This window comes from Oryctolagus cuniculus, chromosome 6 (genome assembly GCF_051225735.1).
Source record: "Oryctolagus cuniculus isolate XC-2025 breed Fujian yellow rabbit chromosome 6, ASM5122573v1, whole genome shotgun sequence".
NCBI lineage: Eukaryota > Metazoa > Chordata > Mammalia > Lagomorpha > Leporidae > Oryctolagus > Oryctolagus cuniculus.
The window spans coordinates 49,522,486-49,541,845 of NC_142872.1; the positions used below are offsets into that span (position 1 = coordinate 49,522,486).

At 38.2% G+C, this 19,360-nt stretch overlaps 1 protein-coding gene across 4 annotated transcripts in view; it reads right to left on the minus strand.

Annotated features, from left to right (window-relative positions):
* Positions 1-2,443: 2,443 nt before the first annotated feature.
* Positions 2,444-19,360, minus strand: part of GABRB2 (gamma-aminobutyric acid type A receptor subunit beta2) — a 304,599-nt gene continuing 287,682 nt past the window's right edge. For all 4 annotated transcript variants that reach the window (XM_089335044.1, XM_051843578.3, XM_070076397.2 and 1 more), the window contains one exon: positions 2,444-8,352. In XM_089335044.1, the coding sequence (XP_089191170.1) occupies positions 8,005-8,352 (348 nt within the window). In that variant the 3' untranslated portion in view covers positions 2,444-8,004. The remainder of the gene's footprint in view (positions 8,353-19,360) is intronic.

The window sequence follows — 19,360 nt, forward strand, 5'->3', positions numbered from 1 at the left end:
GTGACAGGGATCCAATTACTTGAGCTATTACCTGTTGCCTCCCAGGGTGTACATTAGCAGGAAACTGGAGCAGACACAGAAGAGAAAGGAGACTAACAAGATATTCTGATATGGGATGAGGGTATCCTAAGTATCCTGAACACTGCACCAAATGCCTGCCAGGACTCTGCCATGTTAGAAGCAGGTCTAGGGCAATGCCCAGGGCCTTGCTTCTGGTGTGTCACTATGCCATCTTTGAGATCCGTCATTTCTCCAAGTCACTAATATTAACTAGAGCAGAAATCTCCAACACTGTGGAACCTGCTGTTTTTCCCCCGAGAAATTGTCCTCCCGCCTTCTTAAAGATACATGTGTTTTCTTCAGTACTTAGGGGACAATACATGTACTCTCTTAGAATGCCCTAGCAGCTCCTCCTATGTTTCCAGTAAAAATTCTCTGAAGTTCAACAACAAATATATGAATACAAATGGCCTAGCTGTTTGGAACAGAAATGGAGAAAAAGCCCAGACAGAACATGCACAGATCAATACTTGGATGAGAAGACTAATTGTTCTGGGATTAATCATCAAGATTGTTCCTTGGTTCTAGTCCACATGGTAGAGCGATACAGTGGTGTAGAATTTCAGAGAGGGTTTGCACATTTGTCTTATGCTCTGTTAGAGAGATCGTAGGCAACAACTGTGCTAACCTGGATTTGCTAGTACATGCTTTAGGTAATCAAAGATTAGGAACTGGCTGTGTGGGTAGTCATCACTGCAAAGTCAAGAAACTGGTATTATTCTTGGATGTAGACTTAACGGCTCAGAGACATTCTACATGAAACATACTGCATTATTTCAGATTTAAGTTTCAGAAGAGACCGAGGAAATCTATAAAAGAGTTAACTAAGAAATTATAGAAGTTAGGAGAAAAGTAGGGGAACTTTCCCCAACACTTGACCAGTTTTGGGGAGAGTAAAATGTCTGAAGATTTTTCCTTTCTCAAGTTACACTTGGAACATCAATTCCAATTCTCGTGACATTTCTTACTGACCCTATGACATTCCCTTCTACATACAGGGACTAGTGTGCATGCACATGTACATACACACACGTGCACATACCTCTACATACCACCAAAACCACCACTTACGTGAGCACGTGCCTGTATTTAGGTATGATGTGCTCTCTCTCTGCACTGAAATGCTAGAACATAGTATGAGGAATGCCAATGCACTCAATTTCACATTCTTGGGCTTTATGTTTTACAATGTAAGTTTTTTTTCCCCATCATGTAGAAGTGTCTTTTCAGTATTGTTTACCCCTTGGTGGCTGTAAACCCTTTTAACCTGAGAACTTACAGGACAATTGTGCCATAGTCTACCTCTTCAGGTTAACAGAGTCCATTAGTGTGCTCTTTGACATTCCGAAGTCACGAAGGAGGAAAGGCAGTAGTCTCCTTACTGAACAGGTCACAGGGGACTCCCAATGCATTTTAGAGATGCCACATCTTCCATAACAGTACAGACCTTGGAGTTTGCCTCTGTTTTTCCAGTATCAGTACAAGCTATTGCAGATTGTAGGCTCTCAACAAATTTCTTGATGAGTAACTCATCACTTTTAAAGATGAGATGGGAAGAACTTCCAAGGCTTTAGTGGCGACTTCAGCTTGGGTAGAAATCCAGGTTCTTACACTTACAGGGGGAAACATACTTCCTCTTATGAAGCTCGAATGTAAGTATGTAAGGCTTAAATGAAGACAAAATTAGTGAACAGAACATCTTCAATAGAGATGTTGAATCTTAAATAAATGAACTTATTTTAGCCATGTTTTCATTATCAAAGCCAAGTTCTTAGTTATCCTTACATATGGTAATAACACTCATGATATATGGTAAATATTCCAGAATGGTACTTTTTTTAAAAGATTTTATTTGAGAGGTAGGGTTTCAGAGAACAGGAGGAAGCAATAGAGAGAAAGGTTTTCCATTCAGCGGTTCACTCCGCAGATGGGTACAACGGTTGGACCTGGGCTGATCCTTATCCAAGAGCCAGGAGTTTCTTCCAGGTCTTCCACAGGGGTTCAGGGACCTGAGCACTTGGACCATCTTCTACTGATTTCCCAGGCCATAGCAGAGAGCTGGATCAGAAGGGGAGCAGGTAGGTCTCAAAGTGGAGCCCATATGGGATGCTGGTGCTGTGGGTGGCAGCTTTTCCTGCTACACTACAGTACCAGCCCTGTGTGCTCAGGAATTCTTGAGTTATATAGTTTAATATCCAAATGTACCGTACATGGAAGGTGAACTTAGTTACACAACTACAAAGTGGCAAATCACAGCTAAAATTCAAGTTTGCCTATCAGCAGGTACCAGATTCCCAAACTTTTCACAGAAGCAATTATTCTACGATGTAACTCAGACTAATAGTTCAAAAAATAACTTTTTGACACAACGAAACCACACATAAACATTTTAATTTTTATTTATATTTCTTAGCTGAAGAATGACACACTAGCCAACATTATTATATATTTACATGCTGAAACTGGCTGCAATAAGTTTAAATTCAAGAAAATAATTGTTATGTGCTATTCATTTATAATCCTCGTGTTTTTACTATCTCATGTATCCCAGAGATTTTAGTAGTCCTGTTTTTAGAAAGACATGAAAATAGATGCAACATATGATATCCACTTGTGTTTTGCATTTTCTAGTCATTGGAAAAAATGTGCATTATGTGCATGTTAAGAAAGGCTACAAGGTAATTAGTAAGGCTGATAATCACTACCTTATGAAGAAACTAGAATATCACTTTTTATAAAAGGACAATTCAGAACTGCGCAGGGACAGTATTTGTAACAGAACTATTTAAACACCCATGCGAAGAAAAATTAAAATGTCGTCAAATTTAAACTAGGCATATTTGCTTGAGTGAATGATGTTGAAAATGACCATGACTGAACTCCAATTATGCAACTAAAAAAAGTGCAAGCTGATGGACATGTCAACATGTTTCAAATGGTGCAGGTTACACATGTGGGCATTGGATTAGAGGACATGGGGCAGGGGAGTGGCATTCTGTTTCGGAAGCCAAAGGATTTACATTCTGTTTTTCATCAGATTATATCATGTTTATCTTCACTAAAAGTACTTCTCAAAGCAAATTGAAACTTAATGTCAGAATTTTGCCTGTATCTACAGAGAAGTTCTACTTCAATTTCTACCCGCCCCCCCCAAAAAAAGACCCAGCTATTTAACAGTGCTTTTTTAAATGAATGATTTGTTTAGGGCAGTATCTTAATCAGCGTTCTGTTGACTCCTTACTATTTTTTTATGATGTTCCTAGTGCATTTGGAAAATATTTTTAAACCTTTGGTGTGCAGCAGTGTTTTCCATTTTCTCTCTTTTTTTTTTTAAGTAATTCTGGGGTCTTTGGTTGATAGGAATAATAATACTATCAAAGCACAAAGTACTATTATTAAAAAAAGTCTCCTAGTATGCATCATGTATACCGAATTTTTGGAGCTGATATGAGTAATGACCTTTGTCTGTAGTGCCACCAGTACAAGCTTTTACTCTTTGAAAATCAAGAGGTTGCAAACTTTGGTTTCTTTAACTGTGACATATCAAAGAACTCTATTATCAATGATACCTTCTTTTCCCAATTGCCATTTCTAAGGCTATCTCTTGATTACAGACTACTCAAACACTACAGCAGTTCCCATAGAGGGAGACAGTCAAAATGAGCAAGCAAGGGGTGAAAGGTTGTGGGGTGTGTGTGTGTGTGTGTGTGTGTGTGTATGTATAGAGGGAGGAGAGAGAGAGAGAAAGAGAGAGAGACACTGTGTGTGATAGCAAACTGAAACCCTTCTATCTGGGATTCCCAAACCATATATGCAAAAGGGTGTTTAAATTACTCTTCTGGGGTGCTCCATTAACTTTAGCTAGTAAAAAATAAAAATCATGGGAAAAAACTAAACAATTATTTTTACCTACTGACTATTCATTTACAGCATGTTTAATTATTTACATATTATAAGACATCAACCTAAGCGATAAACAGAATTAGCACATTGCCGTACCATAAAATACAAACCAGAAGGTAAAAATATTTAAGAAATCTGTTTAAATATTTACACACACTCAGTGGAGTTATGGTTGCTCACATTACACATACTCTGTACACTTAGCAAAATGGCATGATGGCTACAGTTGTATTTTGCCCTAACCAGCATGACAGGCTTAGTTCCATTTTTTTTTTCTTCCTCCAGGGGAAGAGTTTTTTCATTTTCCATTTTCTTAAGACATAGTTCATTTTTAAATCATCAGAGGAGAATGTTATTTGTTCCCTTGAAAAGAGCAATTAGATAAGCAATGTGAGAACTAGTTAACTTAGTTCACTTCTGATGTTCCGAGGTACAGTACTAGTGTCAAACTGTGCAATGGTTCATAAGAACTGGAGGCATTGGTTTGCTGATAGAGAAATGCTCAGTACCCTGTATTACTTATTTCAATAGGATGATGGTTGGCTGCCACAGTAAAAATACTCATACACTGGGTTGATGAAGGAAACAAAACATATTGGCTTAATCCGTTTGTGTTCCAACATATGAATACATATATGTATGTATGTTTACATGGATCTATATATACATATATATACATGTAGTTATGTTGTAAGATCTGTTTTTGTTGATGCAGTTTTGCTGTTTTTTGTTGAATATGAATTATAAAACTGGAACACAGTTACCCACAGAAAATGGCAATTGTCCTAGTCGCCAATTTAATGCAGGTCTGGTGTAAAATAAACGTGATTCATTTCCCCATATGCGTTCCACTGCACTTTCTGTATGTGTTGTGCTTTTTTAAGCTGACATTTTTTGTGTTCCTAATGCTAGAATGTAAAGTCTTTTGGTTCATAAACCATTATTATTATTGTTATTTTACTTAGCACTGCTTTTGAAGAAATGAGTAGAGAAAAGGTCTAGATGGTACTGCTTGAGTGTTTTCCCCTGTTATTAAATTGCAGTAGAAAGAATTTTAACATTCCTATGCAAACACATGATTATGTTGCATGAGTTTTCAATTCTGAAATGCATTTCACACCTACTAGCAGTCATGTACAATATGTATATACAGATTGAGATCAAAGATTTCATTGAGACTGTGCATTTTAGAGTCAGAATTTGCCTATGAATTTCACAAAGATGAAAAACACCTTAATTGCTGGCTATCGGGCTACTTTATAATCAAATGAAAAACTATACGTATGTATAAACTGATAGTAATACCATATTAGAATTGCCAAAGTACACCATTGTGGTCCTTTAGTTCTTAATCTCTGCATAGCAAGCCGACTGGTCTTTCTAGATGTATCAGGTCTAGCACCCTTCCCTGTATTTGATAACTACATTTCAATTCAACTAGAGTAACCATATAGTCTAAGAATTATAAATTCTACATCTACTGTTATTTCTGGATGAGTCAGTTGTTTCTACCTACATTGTTACTGAGTGCCAATATATGGTTTTTCATTCTAGGGCACTGCATCCAATCAAGGTCTTTTCTCCTCTGTCTAGCTTCTTTGTGTCCTTGAAAATACAAACGGGTTCCTGGCCATATGAGGCTCCTGCTGTGAAAAGGCTCCCTTCCATTTTGATCTAGATCACACTTTTGACTTCCCTGTGAACATCCAAAATTTTGTTGTAACCATAAATGACAATAACAAGGATTTGTTTATGGCTTTTACAGTAATTGCAAATAGAAGCCCACTTCTAGATTTGGGCTCTGAGTTGTCTCTAGAAAACCCTTTCCAGAATGGCATTTTGGAGTTGTGCCCCTGAGTTATCAATATGCTCCTTCCTGATTTTATTTTTTACTCAAACTTTATCCCCTGGCAACAAGAGACAGGCACTTTTATTTGTGTGATGCCCCAACAAAATGATTGCCTAGGAGAAGTATGTCCCTGGAGAAACTTGATAAATATCTACTCTGAGCCTATGGGAAGAACCTTGATCAGATTCTGCCTGAAGATTATATTCACAGATGTTCAAGTATATAATCAAAATATAGGGCTAGAGTTTCCTATACTGGTGGAAAGAAATAGCATTGAACATTGGGACAAATTCACAAAGCTGAACAATAAATCTTTCATCTTGTTGTTTTGTGATAGTTAAAGTGGAAGAACAGGACTCCATCATATTCTAAGTTGCTAAGCCACGAGGGGACAAAATCATACATTTTATCAACAGGTAGATACTGGCCTTGACTACTATGCACAGTCAGGATTTTACTCTGAAAGGCGGTTTTGGATCCTAAATAGAAATAGCAAAGTCATCCTTAAAACAATGCCCAATCAAATCAAACCTTAAAGAAAATTCAGCAATTATTTTATACAAGAAAAGCAAAATATGAGCCTCCCATTGATAGAAATAAAATACACGATCTTTGTTTTTTCTGTCCAACATATGAATGCATATGCCCAATTAGTATAGAAACACAGTAATTGAAAAACAGAATAAAAATAATATATCATGCCTGCCTGATTATCAGGTATATATTTTTCTGCAATATCAACTGAGGCTCATAACATTCATCATGTTACTATGTCTTTGCTGTTATCCAATTGTACAATAGTTGTCATTTTTTCCATGATTATGCACATTGTTTGCATAAACAGTCAAAGTACCCTTTAGAAATTAAACCCACAAGACCCTAAATGAACTCTTCAGTGCACGTACTCTTGTAAGTATTGTGTGGTTTCAAAAATTGAAAGGTGAACTTCATTGTACCTAAGAAAACCATTCACTCACTCTCCAAGGCCTCACTTTTTCTGTCTCTTATAAACGTAAATGGAATTTCAGAAGCAAGAATAACCAGAGAGGACCATTCTTTAAAGCAATGAACAAATTCTCCTTTCAAAATAACGTATTAAATTCAGAAATAAATTTATAAGGAGACGTTGTAAAGACAACTGACATTGAGAAAAAGTGTTTGTAATCTTTGTGTTCTATATTTATATTTTAGAAGGACCTCCCTTCTATCCTGAACATCTAAGATACTTAAACTTTTCCTATCTTATCTATTTCATAGTTAACTTTTAACTAAATAAACTATAAAAAAAACTCTAAGATTCTGTCAAAATCTTTTGATATTGGAAAAAATATTCCTCTCTACACTTTGCCACTGGACACAGTACATATAGATCAGGTGCTGTGTGGAGCTGATCAAGGTCATGCTTGCTTGCATGAGTTTTGTTAAAATTGTCATTTCTGGATTTTCTACTTTGCTTTGTGTTATTAACTAATTTTAACCACCTGAAAAATAACTTCTTAGCAAAAATTTCTTTGTTCCCCATGTACTGTCTTGTTCAGAAGTCACTCCATTTCTAAATTCCAATATAATTGATTCCTTGTGTTGAAGCAAAGAGACTGGCCAAGTTGGTTTTTCAGATCTCTGCCTTGAAATCCCTATCCTGCTCCCAACACATGACTATCTTCTAGAGTCCAACGGGCATTTCTTCCCAGTAAACCATCAATTACCTTAATAAGACAGGCATCGATCGATCACCTTTAAGTAACATGTCTGCAAGGTGTTGCAAATATTTCAATAAGCACAGGGCCATCTCAATAGCATGCCAACCTTAACAATGAAGAGGAGGAGTACTGGATATGACCACTTCTGAGTCAAATGACTGGCAATGCTATTGAGTCTAAGAATATCTTCTACATAATTTCCCACTGAGTAGTATTCATACTAAGCTGATAAAATGGAACACTCATTCTCAATCTTGCTAGCATGTATACAAATCATTTGCATTTCAACTGGCAAATCACAAGGACCTCAGTGTATTCAATACTTAGCAGAAGCAACCCAAATGGTATGAAATGGACCATAGGATAGGCCAGCAACTAAGGTATTTTAGCATCACTTTTGTCCTGGATTGATTTGTTTTCCAAGTCCTACATCAGGCTGTACAACTGGTTTGAGGAGGAATCTAGTCCTTGCTTCCCAGGGGAGGCCATGTTTTAGTTCACATAATAAAGCCAATAGACAATGTTGAAGAAGGAAAAAACCACTGGGAAGAATATGCGGGACCACCGATCTATGGCATTCACATCAGTCAAGTCGGGGATGGTGATTTTCAATTGAGAGGCACGTCTCCGCAGACGACTTTTCTTTTGTGCCACGTGTCGTTCCAGAGCATTTCGGCCAAAGCTATGCCTGGGTAAGCCAGCTTTTCGATACTGGATGCTGGAAGCATCATAGGCCAGCATTGTGCTCCTGGGGTCTCCAAGTCCCATCACAGCCTCAGATGTGGCCATTTCATTTTTTATCTCTAGAGTGCTCAGTAAGATGTTCTCATGGGGGTCCATCTGCAAAGGAGAGAAAAAAAAATCAACAAGGGAAATCAAAACAATGTTTGTTGGTTCTTACCATGCAAGGCATTGAGATAGGCACATTAGGTAGGATTTATTACAGTACTAAAGACAGCTAATTTTGTAGTGACATTATCTGAATTTGAATTATGACTCCACCACTCTAAGTTATTGGAGTTAGTTTTGCTGTCTATTACACGGTTTAATCATCCAAACCCACAGGACTGCTATGATATAATGACACAATAGACTATTGCTAGCGTCATTTTCATTATTTCTAACAGATAGAAGGATGAAACCTACTTAAAGAATTTATAGTACTGATATGAACACATAAAAATTAATCTGTACAAGGTGTGAAGTAGTGTCAGGGGATTAATTACTGAATTGTGCTCATCATAGCCCAAATCTAGATGAATTATTGATAAAACCAGAACCAGAAGGAGTGGGTAACTTCCAAGTACATCCTGTATGAGGGTACTAAAAAGAGATCATGGAAAATGAAATTTAAAATGCATGTTTAATTCTTGAAATTTGAGCAGTTTTCTCACACCATGTATTTTCCACATATTCTGAAATATCTTTGCATGAAACTAAGCCCATACTTTGAATTCTTTTTTTCCCCAAACTTTTTGAAGTGCTCAGTAAAAATCAGATTTTTTTGTATAATCACATCTCATTGATGGTTCTTAAACAACCTCAGTTATGAGATATTAACTTACATGTTCAGTGTTCATGTAATCAGGGTAAGGGAATAGTTTTTAAAAAAAAGATAAATGCAAGCCACATATTACTTTCCAACACAAAGTGACGTTCAGAACAAACTCTTGGTGGTGGAGGTGAGTGAGGAACGGGACTGATTCGAGAGGGAACAGTCAGGGTGTGGTTGGAGAAGCTGCTGAGCTCAGAATCATCTGTGCTCAACTGAATTCTGGGCCTTCGGAGTTGAATTAATTTGGCTGTGTGCAGAGAAGAATCATTTCTTGGATGATTTCTTCTTGCAATGCTAAAAACATAATTTCATAATTTCCAAATACTATGACTCCAAAAAACTTTTGCTGTGTTAGAAGGGAAGACTTGGGTTACTTATATTTTAGAGGTCTCTCTCAATTATTATAGCTAATAAAGTCTATCACAACAAATTATTCATAGGGCTATATATTTAAAAATTTCTGTGCTTTACAAACAAAATTAAAAAGCAATAAACAGAGAAATTGTTAGAGACATTGTTTTCTATTTGCTTCTTCACTTGTCAAATGCCTTCAACAGCGAAGGCTGAGGCAGTCTGAAGCCAAGAACCTGGAACTTCAGCATGGTTTCCCACGTGGAGGGTAAGGACCTACGTATTTGAGCCATCACCTGCTGCCGCCTTGAGTATGCATTAGTAGGAATCTGAATCTGAAATGAAGTAGCTGCGTCTTGAACTAGGATTTCTGATATGGGATGTGAGCGCCCTCCCAGCAGTGACTCAATCACTTCACCAAAATAACTGCCCAGGATTCTATTTATTTTGGTGTTCAATCAGGAGGTACTAGTTTAAGTAAATTTTAAATAATTGTAAATTAGGGAAGAAATGGCAAATAGGTGCAGATGAAACAGGTAAACAAGGGATATAATCAAACATATTTAAAAGATACAATGTTCTGGGATTTATTATAAAGAAGGCTAAAAGAATGTTGCCAAGATGATGTATTAACAATTAGCTTTCAAATGTGATGTAGCGATTCTGTGTTCTAAATTCATTTTTAAGATGCTGTGAGAAAAAGCAGCTATAAAAATGCTGGGATGTAATAATTGACTAATTAATCTCTGCCCCCTGATCAGCTATTCTGCATGCTTGGTTTATTGTAGCATTTTGTTTACTGGGAATACTCAACAGATTAATTTGTAAGGTTTTAAGTTTTGTACACTAAACTAAACCAATGTTGAAAGATATTTGTCAAGGCAGAGCCAGGGACATCTTTCTTGATGGGTTTCCGATTCCCAGAGAGGAAAGGGACTATTTAAAGGTCCCTTCTATATGCCAGTGCTTGAAGCAGTCGTTTCTCTGAGTACTCACAGGCATCCTTTGAAAAGGCATTCTTTTCTTAGGTTATAAGTGAGGACAGTCAGCGAATTTCCCAAAGTCACCCGGTTACTAACTAGTGCAGGTGGAATTCCATCTTCGCTGAGAGAGGCCCAAAGACTGATGGAGATAGAGGAGATTCCAACATTCAAGGAAGGCAAAGTTGAAGGAAATGGGAAACTACTGCTCTTTGCTATTTCAACACTGGAATTTTCTGTTTCCTGAATTTTTAACTCTCCCTTTAACCACCTAGAACAGCAATGATTTTGAAAAACTTCTTGCCCACCAGGCGTGATGATGTTCAGAAGTCTTCCTGTCAGTAACCACCAGGATGTTTCTTTTTCTATTGAAAAAACAGCTACAATAAAAGCAGTTACAAGTTGAAACCAGACCAAGCCAAGTTAAAAATATAGAATAGTAAAAGCCATAAATAAAATCTATTGACAGCAATGGCTTATTACTGTGGAAAATTGGTTCAAAGTTTAACAAATCTGGATAATTCATTTAACTTTAGTGGATTTCTGTTGCATTCCTTATACAATTCAATAGTTGAATTAAATCATTCTTGAATGTCTTTTATTTTTTCATTCATAAATTAAGGAAAAAAAGATGTAAATCCCACTGAGCAACTGGCAATGTGTTGAGTATTATAGATAGAATGAATGGCGAGGAGTTGCTGCTGTGTCCCCTTGGCAGCAGCAGTCTCCAGAAAGAATACTGGATTTGGAGTCCAACGATTCTAGTTCTAGCTCTTCTCATCACCTTTGACCTTGGAAAAAGTACTTAATCCCTTTGAATTTAGGTTTCTTCACCTGTATTGGTGTTTTAAAATAGGATTTAAGTAGATTACCTGAAATAAATCATGGGAGAACCTGGGGAAACTAAAGCAGTATGCCAAGTTGGCCATGATGATTTGCTTTAAATGAAGCAAATATATGTGTGTGAGTGTGAATGTTTGAGTGTGTGAGAGTGACAGAGACAGGGAGACAGAGAGGCTACTGTGATATGGCAAATAAGTAATGAATAGCTATGCCTCAAAGAAAAATAAAAAATAAGAAAAATAGAAGATAGCCGTCATAGCATATCTTAAATAACGGGTAGGCATGATGAGGCTTCTGTAGGTAAAGCTGGAGATCTTGAAAGGCTAAAGTGGGAGGGTGGTGGTGATGGGGGAGGTATATCATTTATTACCAATTCACGAAGTGCTGCTACTTTCTGTCTGTCATATCAGAATACCTTAGATTCAATTAAGGTCATTAATTGAAGAAATTAACCTAAACAGAAGATATTTACCCAGAAAAAAGATCTTACCCACAGTCATGGAACTGTGATGTCTAGAGAGATAAAGCACAATCATCTTTATTTGTAATTTAACTGACAATGAACAGAGACATAGATGAAATCTCAACAGGTATAGTTCACGAGGCTGCACAGCAGGATTGAGCTGTCAGATACTGTTTGGACTACCTCATTGTGTTCTATGATAATCATTTTCTCAAATTTTCTTCAAATTGTTTTAAGACCTAATGAACATCTGGAACTTTATTAGAGGGGAGGATATAGTACATTTCATTCCAGACTCAGAAAACCTAGGTTTTGATTCTGCACTGAGCCACTCACTAGCTTTGAGAACTTGGGCCAACCATTAATCTCTGAGTTCAGTTTTCTTATATGTAAAGAGGGAAAAATATCAATATTGGTTCCTAAAGTTGCTGGAGAGGATTCAATAACAAAATAAATTCAAAGCACTTAGTCTAGCTTTGCACGTAATAAACACTCAAAAAATAACTTATCTTGTTATAAAAGTGCACTAAATATACATAAAATCAATGTTTGATCTTTTACTGCTATTTAAATGCATGTACCAGTTAAATGAACCATAACTTTGACATCACCATATTTTTAAATTTTATGTGGTTAATGTTAGGAAAATGGCACAGTTTTACCTATGGCGGCGATCTACACCCTGACACCATTCTAGGCTCTAGCCCCCACTGCCATTCCTGGAAGCCAGGCGGCCATATGGTCCAACCACTGGCGTCAAGCTCCACCCCCATCCTAATGGGATTTGCTGCTCCTGCTTCTCTGCCCGCCCTCTGGCAAAGTTTTAAAAGGACCTGTTCCTGAACATGTGGCTCTCTTGCTCTCTCTCAGCTCTCTAGCCTCCTCTTCTCTCTTTTGCTCCCCTCTCTTGGCTCCTCTCCTCTGCTCTCCTCTCCTCCTCTCGTCTCTCTCTTCTCTCCTCACTAGCTCCTCTCCTCTGTCTCTCTCTCTTACACTCTCCTTTTTTCTTTCTCCTTCGCCCCTTCCCTCCAGTCTGCTGGGTTTTCCCCAATAAACCCTTTCCCTTACTCCAGTGTCTGCTGTGTTTTGTGGCGGCCTTACACTGGTACTGAAACCCGGGACCATACAGTTAATGCTTCTGTAAGCTTAGAACAATGGTTTGTATATAGTACTTAGTACACCGTATGCATTCTATTGCTTCTCTTCCTTTTGGCTAAGATCAAGTGCATGCATTCGCTATCTTACACATAAGTTTAGAATGAGTTATCAGCAATTGCTAGTGATGAATAGAAGCTACCTTTCATTTCACGGGGAGACAGGGCGGGGGATACACAGACCCTAGCAGCATCCTACTAATCCCACAGGAAAATGGAGCCCAGAGGCCAGGGTCAAAGAGGGAAACATTTCCAGTGCTGGTGTGGCACAGGGGGAGGTCAGGCTTGCCCTTCCCTGTGATACTTCAACATTCTGAAATGATCCTGGCCACTTGCCATTATCATTTTCTTGACATCTGTCCTCCCCACCACAACTCCACTTCTCGATCAGGAAGACACAAAGTTTATCTCATTCACTATTGTATTCCCAAGCATCTGGCAGGGGACCTGGCACACAGTAGGTGCTCAATAACTACCGAGTGATGAAATTAATTTTGCTACTATTAGCAACTCATTTCACCTTCCTGTGAGTCATCAGCCAGATAAACTTAATTTTGCTACATCAGTCTGAAGATAGGACTTTCATGAGATCATCTCTTAAGTTCCCTTGCTACTCAAAAGTTTCTGTCTTCAGGGCAGCACACTCAGATACCTGAGAAAAACGCATTTTCCACAGTGCCCTGGATCATGTCCCTCACAGATGTGCCATTTCTACCCCAGAGAGGGAATCAGAAGTCAGGACCAAGCATTTCACAATTTGATCTCTTTCAGGTATGCTAGTAGCCCCTTGGAGAGTAAGAACAGAGAAGCTAGGAAACTTAATGTAAATTTCCCCAGTGAACAGATGGAAGAGCAGGAATTACGTCCGAGTCCCCCTTCACCTTGGCCTGCTGAGACAGAACAGTAACCACTACTGAGGCCACCCTGGTAGCACTCCTCTTTCTCCCTTGCCTCATCCTCCTCCCATCTATTCCTCTCGTCAACTCTTCTCTCACTCACAAGCCAGTATGAGTTGGGTTTTCCGTGATTTGAGATCCAAAGATTCCCAACTGAGAGGTAATTCATCTCACTGAAGGTCTCCAACAACTGTGTAATATAGGTAGGACAGTAAATAAATTGGAGACACTTCACCTATAGTAATTTTAAATTAAAATTAAGGAAATTCATTAGTGTAACATAATTTTCATTATGAAGAACACTACTGGGTTTTAATCTTTTTAACTGGCACCTACAGAACCTAGCAGCTGCTATATTCCAGTGGCTGCTGATTGAACAGGCTCATCTTTCTTTTCCTTCCCTTGTCTTGTTTTCCCTTCTTTCAAAGGGCATGCACTCTGTTAGGAGCAAAGTTACAAGGTCAAGGCTAAAGGTAACAGAGGAGCTTGACAGCCTCCTTTACATTTATTTAAAGGGCAGAATTGGAAATCCTCCAGGTTATCTACCCTTAAGTTCCTTTACTTTCAGTCTCCTTTAATAAAATATTCTTGAAAAAAAAAAAAAAAGGACTTTTAAAATCTGGATGCTAAATTCAATGCAATTATCCTTCCTTTATTCCCCTTTGAAACAAGTGGAGATTTTTTTGAATTAAGATTATTCTCAGGAAGACAGGAAATTTGGCAAACGCACTGTATTTTACAACCTACATTAGTTTGTAGTTGGTCCTGATGCCACCTGGCACGGCTGTCAAAAGGCACGAGCTGTGTAATGGGAACTAAGGAGTTCACTCCTCCACCAACACCAGCAGAGGACAGCGTGCTTTCCCCTGAGAAGCCCAAGAACAACAGAATTCCCCACTCTTCCAAGCGGCTCCTCCTTTCCACGTGGGAGGATCTGCCTGACTCTGCAGCTAGTTGGCACGGAAGACCCGGTGCAGCTCCTTCCCTCACACACTCATTGCCCCTGGCCCACAGTATCAACTAAGATCCTGGTCTGCCTTTCAGCAGTTCTAGCGAGTGAATTTGCAAGTGGGTCTCCTTGACACCCACTTCCATTGCTGCCCTATTTCTAAAACTGGGTGGGGGGAGATAGGCCTTCAAGTCTCCTTAACCAGATCTTGAGGTTCATTTAAAACTACATAAAGTGCTTTAGGTCTTTAGCGATAGACATGATATAAACGCATGGTTTATGATTGAGAACAATAAATACATGGGTAAAAACAGCTCTAGCAAGATGACCTTGTGGCTCCTAGACTGGCAGGCAGGGCAATTCTTTCCCATTACATTCTTAGTCATTTTACTCATGCCTGAAGTAAGTGTTTTATAAGGTGACTTTTTGGTATGAGGGTATTTGAGATATACCTACTATACCATAGGCTGTATTCTCATTTGACAGGGCTGGGGACTGAATCTCAGGAAAACAGTTACTTAAAATTCTCACTGCTAAAACGTTCAATAGAACAGCCTTAACAATTCTGGGCTGTTGATTATCTCAATGCAATTGTATTCCACGCTGCCTCCAGCCTTCTTAATATCCACAAGGAAGCCTAATTCAAGTAATGGGTTTGTGGGCAACAGTCTAAACTGGAGTGTGCATCAGAATCCCCAGGAGGCCTTGACAAATATTTGGTCCTCACTACTCGAGTTCCTGAGTCAGTGGATCCGAGATGAATTTCGATCATCTGCATTTCTAACGAGCTTTCCCAATGCTGCTGGGCTGGAGGACACACTTGGAGAGCTGTCATCTACTGAACACAAGCAGAAGGGCCTGACTTCAAATCAGGAACCAGAAGTCAAAGAAATAATGAAAAAGCAGAAAGTTCTGATCACGGTTCACAACCACCCAACTGAAAAATTAAAAGATCCCTAACTTTCAGGATTGGGTATTTACTGGAACCAGGCACTGTACTAGAAGGTTTTACACAACTCCCATATTTAGTCTTGACCTTGAAAATAACACTGAGTAAGATAATACTGCTAGTTTCATTTTAAAGATGAGATTGAGAATTAGGGATAATGATTTTCCTAGAGTTATATAGTTCTGAAGTTTCAGATCCTAATTACCAAACTATCAAAATGCATGTCTTGAAACCTTCCTCAATTATCAGTTTTGTCTTGGAATGTCTTCTCTGTATCAGGCCATACCTAAGGTGATAACATTTTAGAGGAGTCTACAACGATTGTCTCATGACTTCACATAATCTTTGGAATTAGGTTTCCACACCAACATTCCCTGACTTGCCCAAACCGATTTCCTTATTTCTTTCTCTTCTTTTGCATGGCATAAACCAAGAAACCACTAAACTGTCTTTTTCTGATTAGCACATTAATGAAATTATTTCTCTTTAATTAATCAGAAGGACCATGCGACAATATGGATTGCCCAAGAAAACACTAAAAGATTTTCGAAGTTTTTTGACTTGACATTTTCACCTATTCAAAGAACCATGAGAACGTTATTGATAGCAGCTGAAACAAGGACAGGGTAACAATAGCAAAAGAAGGAAAACAAAGAGGAGAGACTAGTGAGTGAACTGTCCTTTTCTGTAAATTGCCTTTGCAATGAACTATGCTGTTAGGCCTTGCATTAATCCAACGGTCTATACTGTTTACTGTCTTGTCTTTAGCGTTAACTCACATTTCCATTGCGGACAATGATTTTTGAAGTTTTTACTTCCTATTAAGCAACTCAATGCTAATAATGAAACTCTGCTGTATCCAATTAAAACTGCTGTTCAAATTACACTTTACTCGAGTTACTGAGCTTATCAATAAAGAATCAAGTGCTGAATTTTGGGGAGCAGCTTATTTGCACTAGCATTCCAGAGCCTCTGTCAAATGATTATCTATGAACAAAGGCAGTTTGCACGCTGGTTGAATCAGCCGTTTCCAATGCTTGGCGAGGGACATCTCCAGATGGCTTCTTGCCACACTGACACATGTGATGATTCTAATAATACTGAATTCATGTTAAATGTTTTGGTTTAAAAAGTTTCCTTTTCTTCCTACCTCCATGCCAACAGTTTTCAAAAAACAAGAGAAAAAGAAACATGCTTGGCAAATCAAGCTCCACTGTACTTAAAAAATACTGAATTAAAAACAAAGAGTTGGCATTATTTTATGCAATCATCAGGTAATTGTAAAGCAGATCACGTTTCCTGCTTCTTTTGTTGCACTTTAAGTATTGCAATCTAGAGGAATGTCTCTGCAATACTCCATGGTCATATACCTTTAAACAAAGTATATTCCTCAGTGACCTAACAGTATCACATGCTTTTCTAGGGAAAGGAGAAGGGGACTATTTTAAATCCCAGTTCATCAATCAAATCAAGAGAATAAGAAATCGAAAAAAAAAATGAAGAAATCCAAACTGTGCAATTTCCAATTACTTTTGACTAGTGTGTGGGCACATCTTGTTTTATCTTCCATGAAATGACACTGTGACCTGAGTGACTTGAAATGCTAAGGCAATGAACTGTTAACCACCTGGGAATACCCAAAACCGTCTTTCAAAGGAAAAACACTCAGAATACTCAGTGCATGTTAGGTAGTTTCAAAGAGGTAAAATAAAGTTCACACAAGCAGATTATCAGATGCAGATTATAGAAGAGCAAGAGAAAGCCAACATCTTCCACTCTTCAGATGCCGACAATCTAAACTAAAAAGCAAACATGGAAGGATACCATAGGAATACCCAGAGAGTTGCATGATGACAATAACTTTTTAAAGTCAGTAGGAAGAAGGACCGATGTTCTTTTTTACTTTATTTCTATTAAGCTATGGTAAAACGTGTGCAATCTTACTACCAGCTGATGAGAATGGAGTTAGTGGTAACCCAGTTGTTGACATTTCTTCTCATTATAGTCTAGAAAGTCATGTAATTCCAGGCTAGAAAAGTGGTAAAACTTTGTCTACAAATTCAAACTCTATGCTCTTAATTACTTTCAGTATAGAGAAAATGTTTATAGAGGAAATATTTATAGATACCAGTGGCTCTGAGTAAGATTGGAGCTACCTATTTTGGTTTTCAATTTCAAGATTCTTACCTCCTCTCTGAATGCAGGACTACAGAGTTACTTTATAAACAGTCTATGTTAGGAAATTATGTAACTCCATTCTTCATGAATCAGTGCCCTGCATGGCCCTAAAGTCATCTCAAGATAAAAAAAATTTGTCACCCAAAAGTCTATGATAAAGTGGCTAAGTCAAATGACTTTTGCAAGGACTAAGCTATTTCAAGCAATGATGGTAGCTTTGCATGCATTTCATATAGACAGATTTAGAGACATAGTGATCCTTGCCACCCTACCCACCCATGTTCCAATCCTCCTTCCCTCTTCTCTCATTCTCACTTTTAGTTTTTACACAGATCCAGTTTCAGTTTACTTAATGATAGAAAAGAGGTGCGAGGCAGACACCAGGATCAGAAAAAGAAAACTACGATTTTCTTCCTTCCAAAGGACTTTAGAAAACGAGGTTTTCAGGAAAGTCACAATTGAGGAGCAGCAGCAGGAACACCTTCCAAAGCTTGAGCCTCCTAGGGTACAGATGCTGCGGCAACAATTGGCTTTATATCGGACGAGTCCCCGCCCCTTTCAAAGCGGACGAGCTGAGTGAAAAGAACACTGAGCTCAGAGACAAGAACAGGTTCCAATTATGGTTGTTAACTGTGCCTCCGTGTTCTTTATCCAGAAAACCAGGTGGACTTAGTGAAGTCTTTGCTGACTCCCTCTTGCAATCAGCTCACTGAATCCATATTTCCTCCTAATGGGAGACACGTGGGCAGGGACCGCATCCCGCTGCTGTGTGTGACTAATGCTGAATACTACAGTTAGTATAAAGTAAATGTTCAAAACAAACTTTGTTAAATTGAATTACAGAGAGGTTAAATGAAGTATGGAATCATATATTCACACCAGGCTACACAGGCCATGTAAAAAGTAAGTGTAATGGAGAACAGGAAGACAGTCTTGCAGTGAAATAGGTGGGCTGAAAACAAGCCTGCCTGATGGACATTTGTATCTGAAACTTTAAACAGTAATATGGTGTTCAAAGTCGCATTGGAGAGTTCAGCCTACAGGCTGCTGTCCCAGGTTCTTTTCTGGTTTAATTTATTTGAAAACCTGCCAACCAGTTCCATTTAAGCTACAATTACCAATTCCCAGTTTTAAATGTACAGATAACCTAGGAATTATGGATAAGGAAAATTGGCCTGGAAAAAGCCTTGAAACATTGTGCAAGCTATGATTCTTTAAGAACATTTTTACTTTTAATTTTACTTGAATCCTTCATTTAAGTTTAATTAATAACAGAAGTCTTGGATTTATTTTGGTAGTACAGTTATTTGCTTAATAGTTGGCTCTATAATTAAAGTCACTTCTATTCTTAAAGGGAGACATAGTACTGATTTTTGCATCTCTTCTCATTAAAGGAGGTTACAGTTTTTTTTTTTTTTATTTCCACAGCAAAGTGGTATTTGTGCTATCAGCAAAACTTCTCAAACTGAAAAGTGCATACAGATCATGTGGGGGTCTTTTTAAAATGTGAATTCTTGGGGCGGCCTGTTG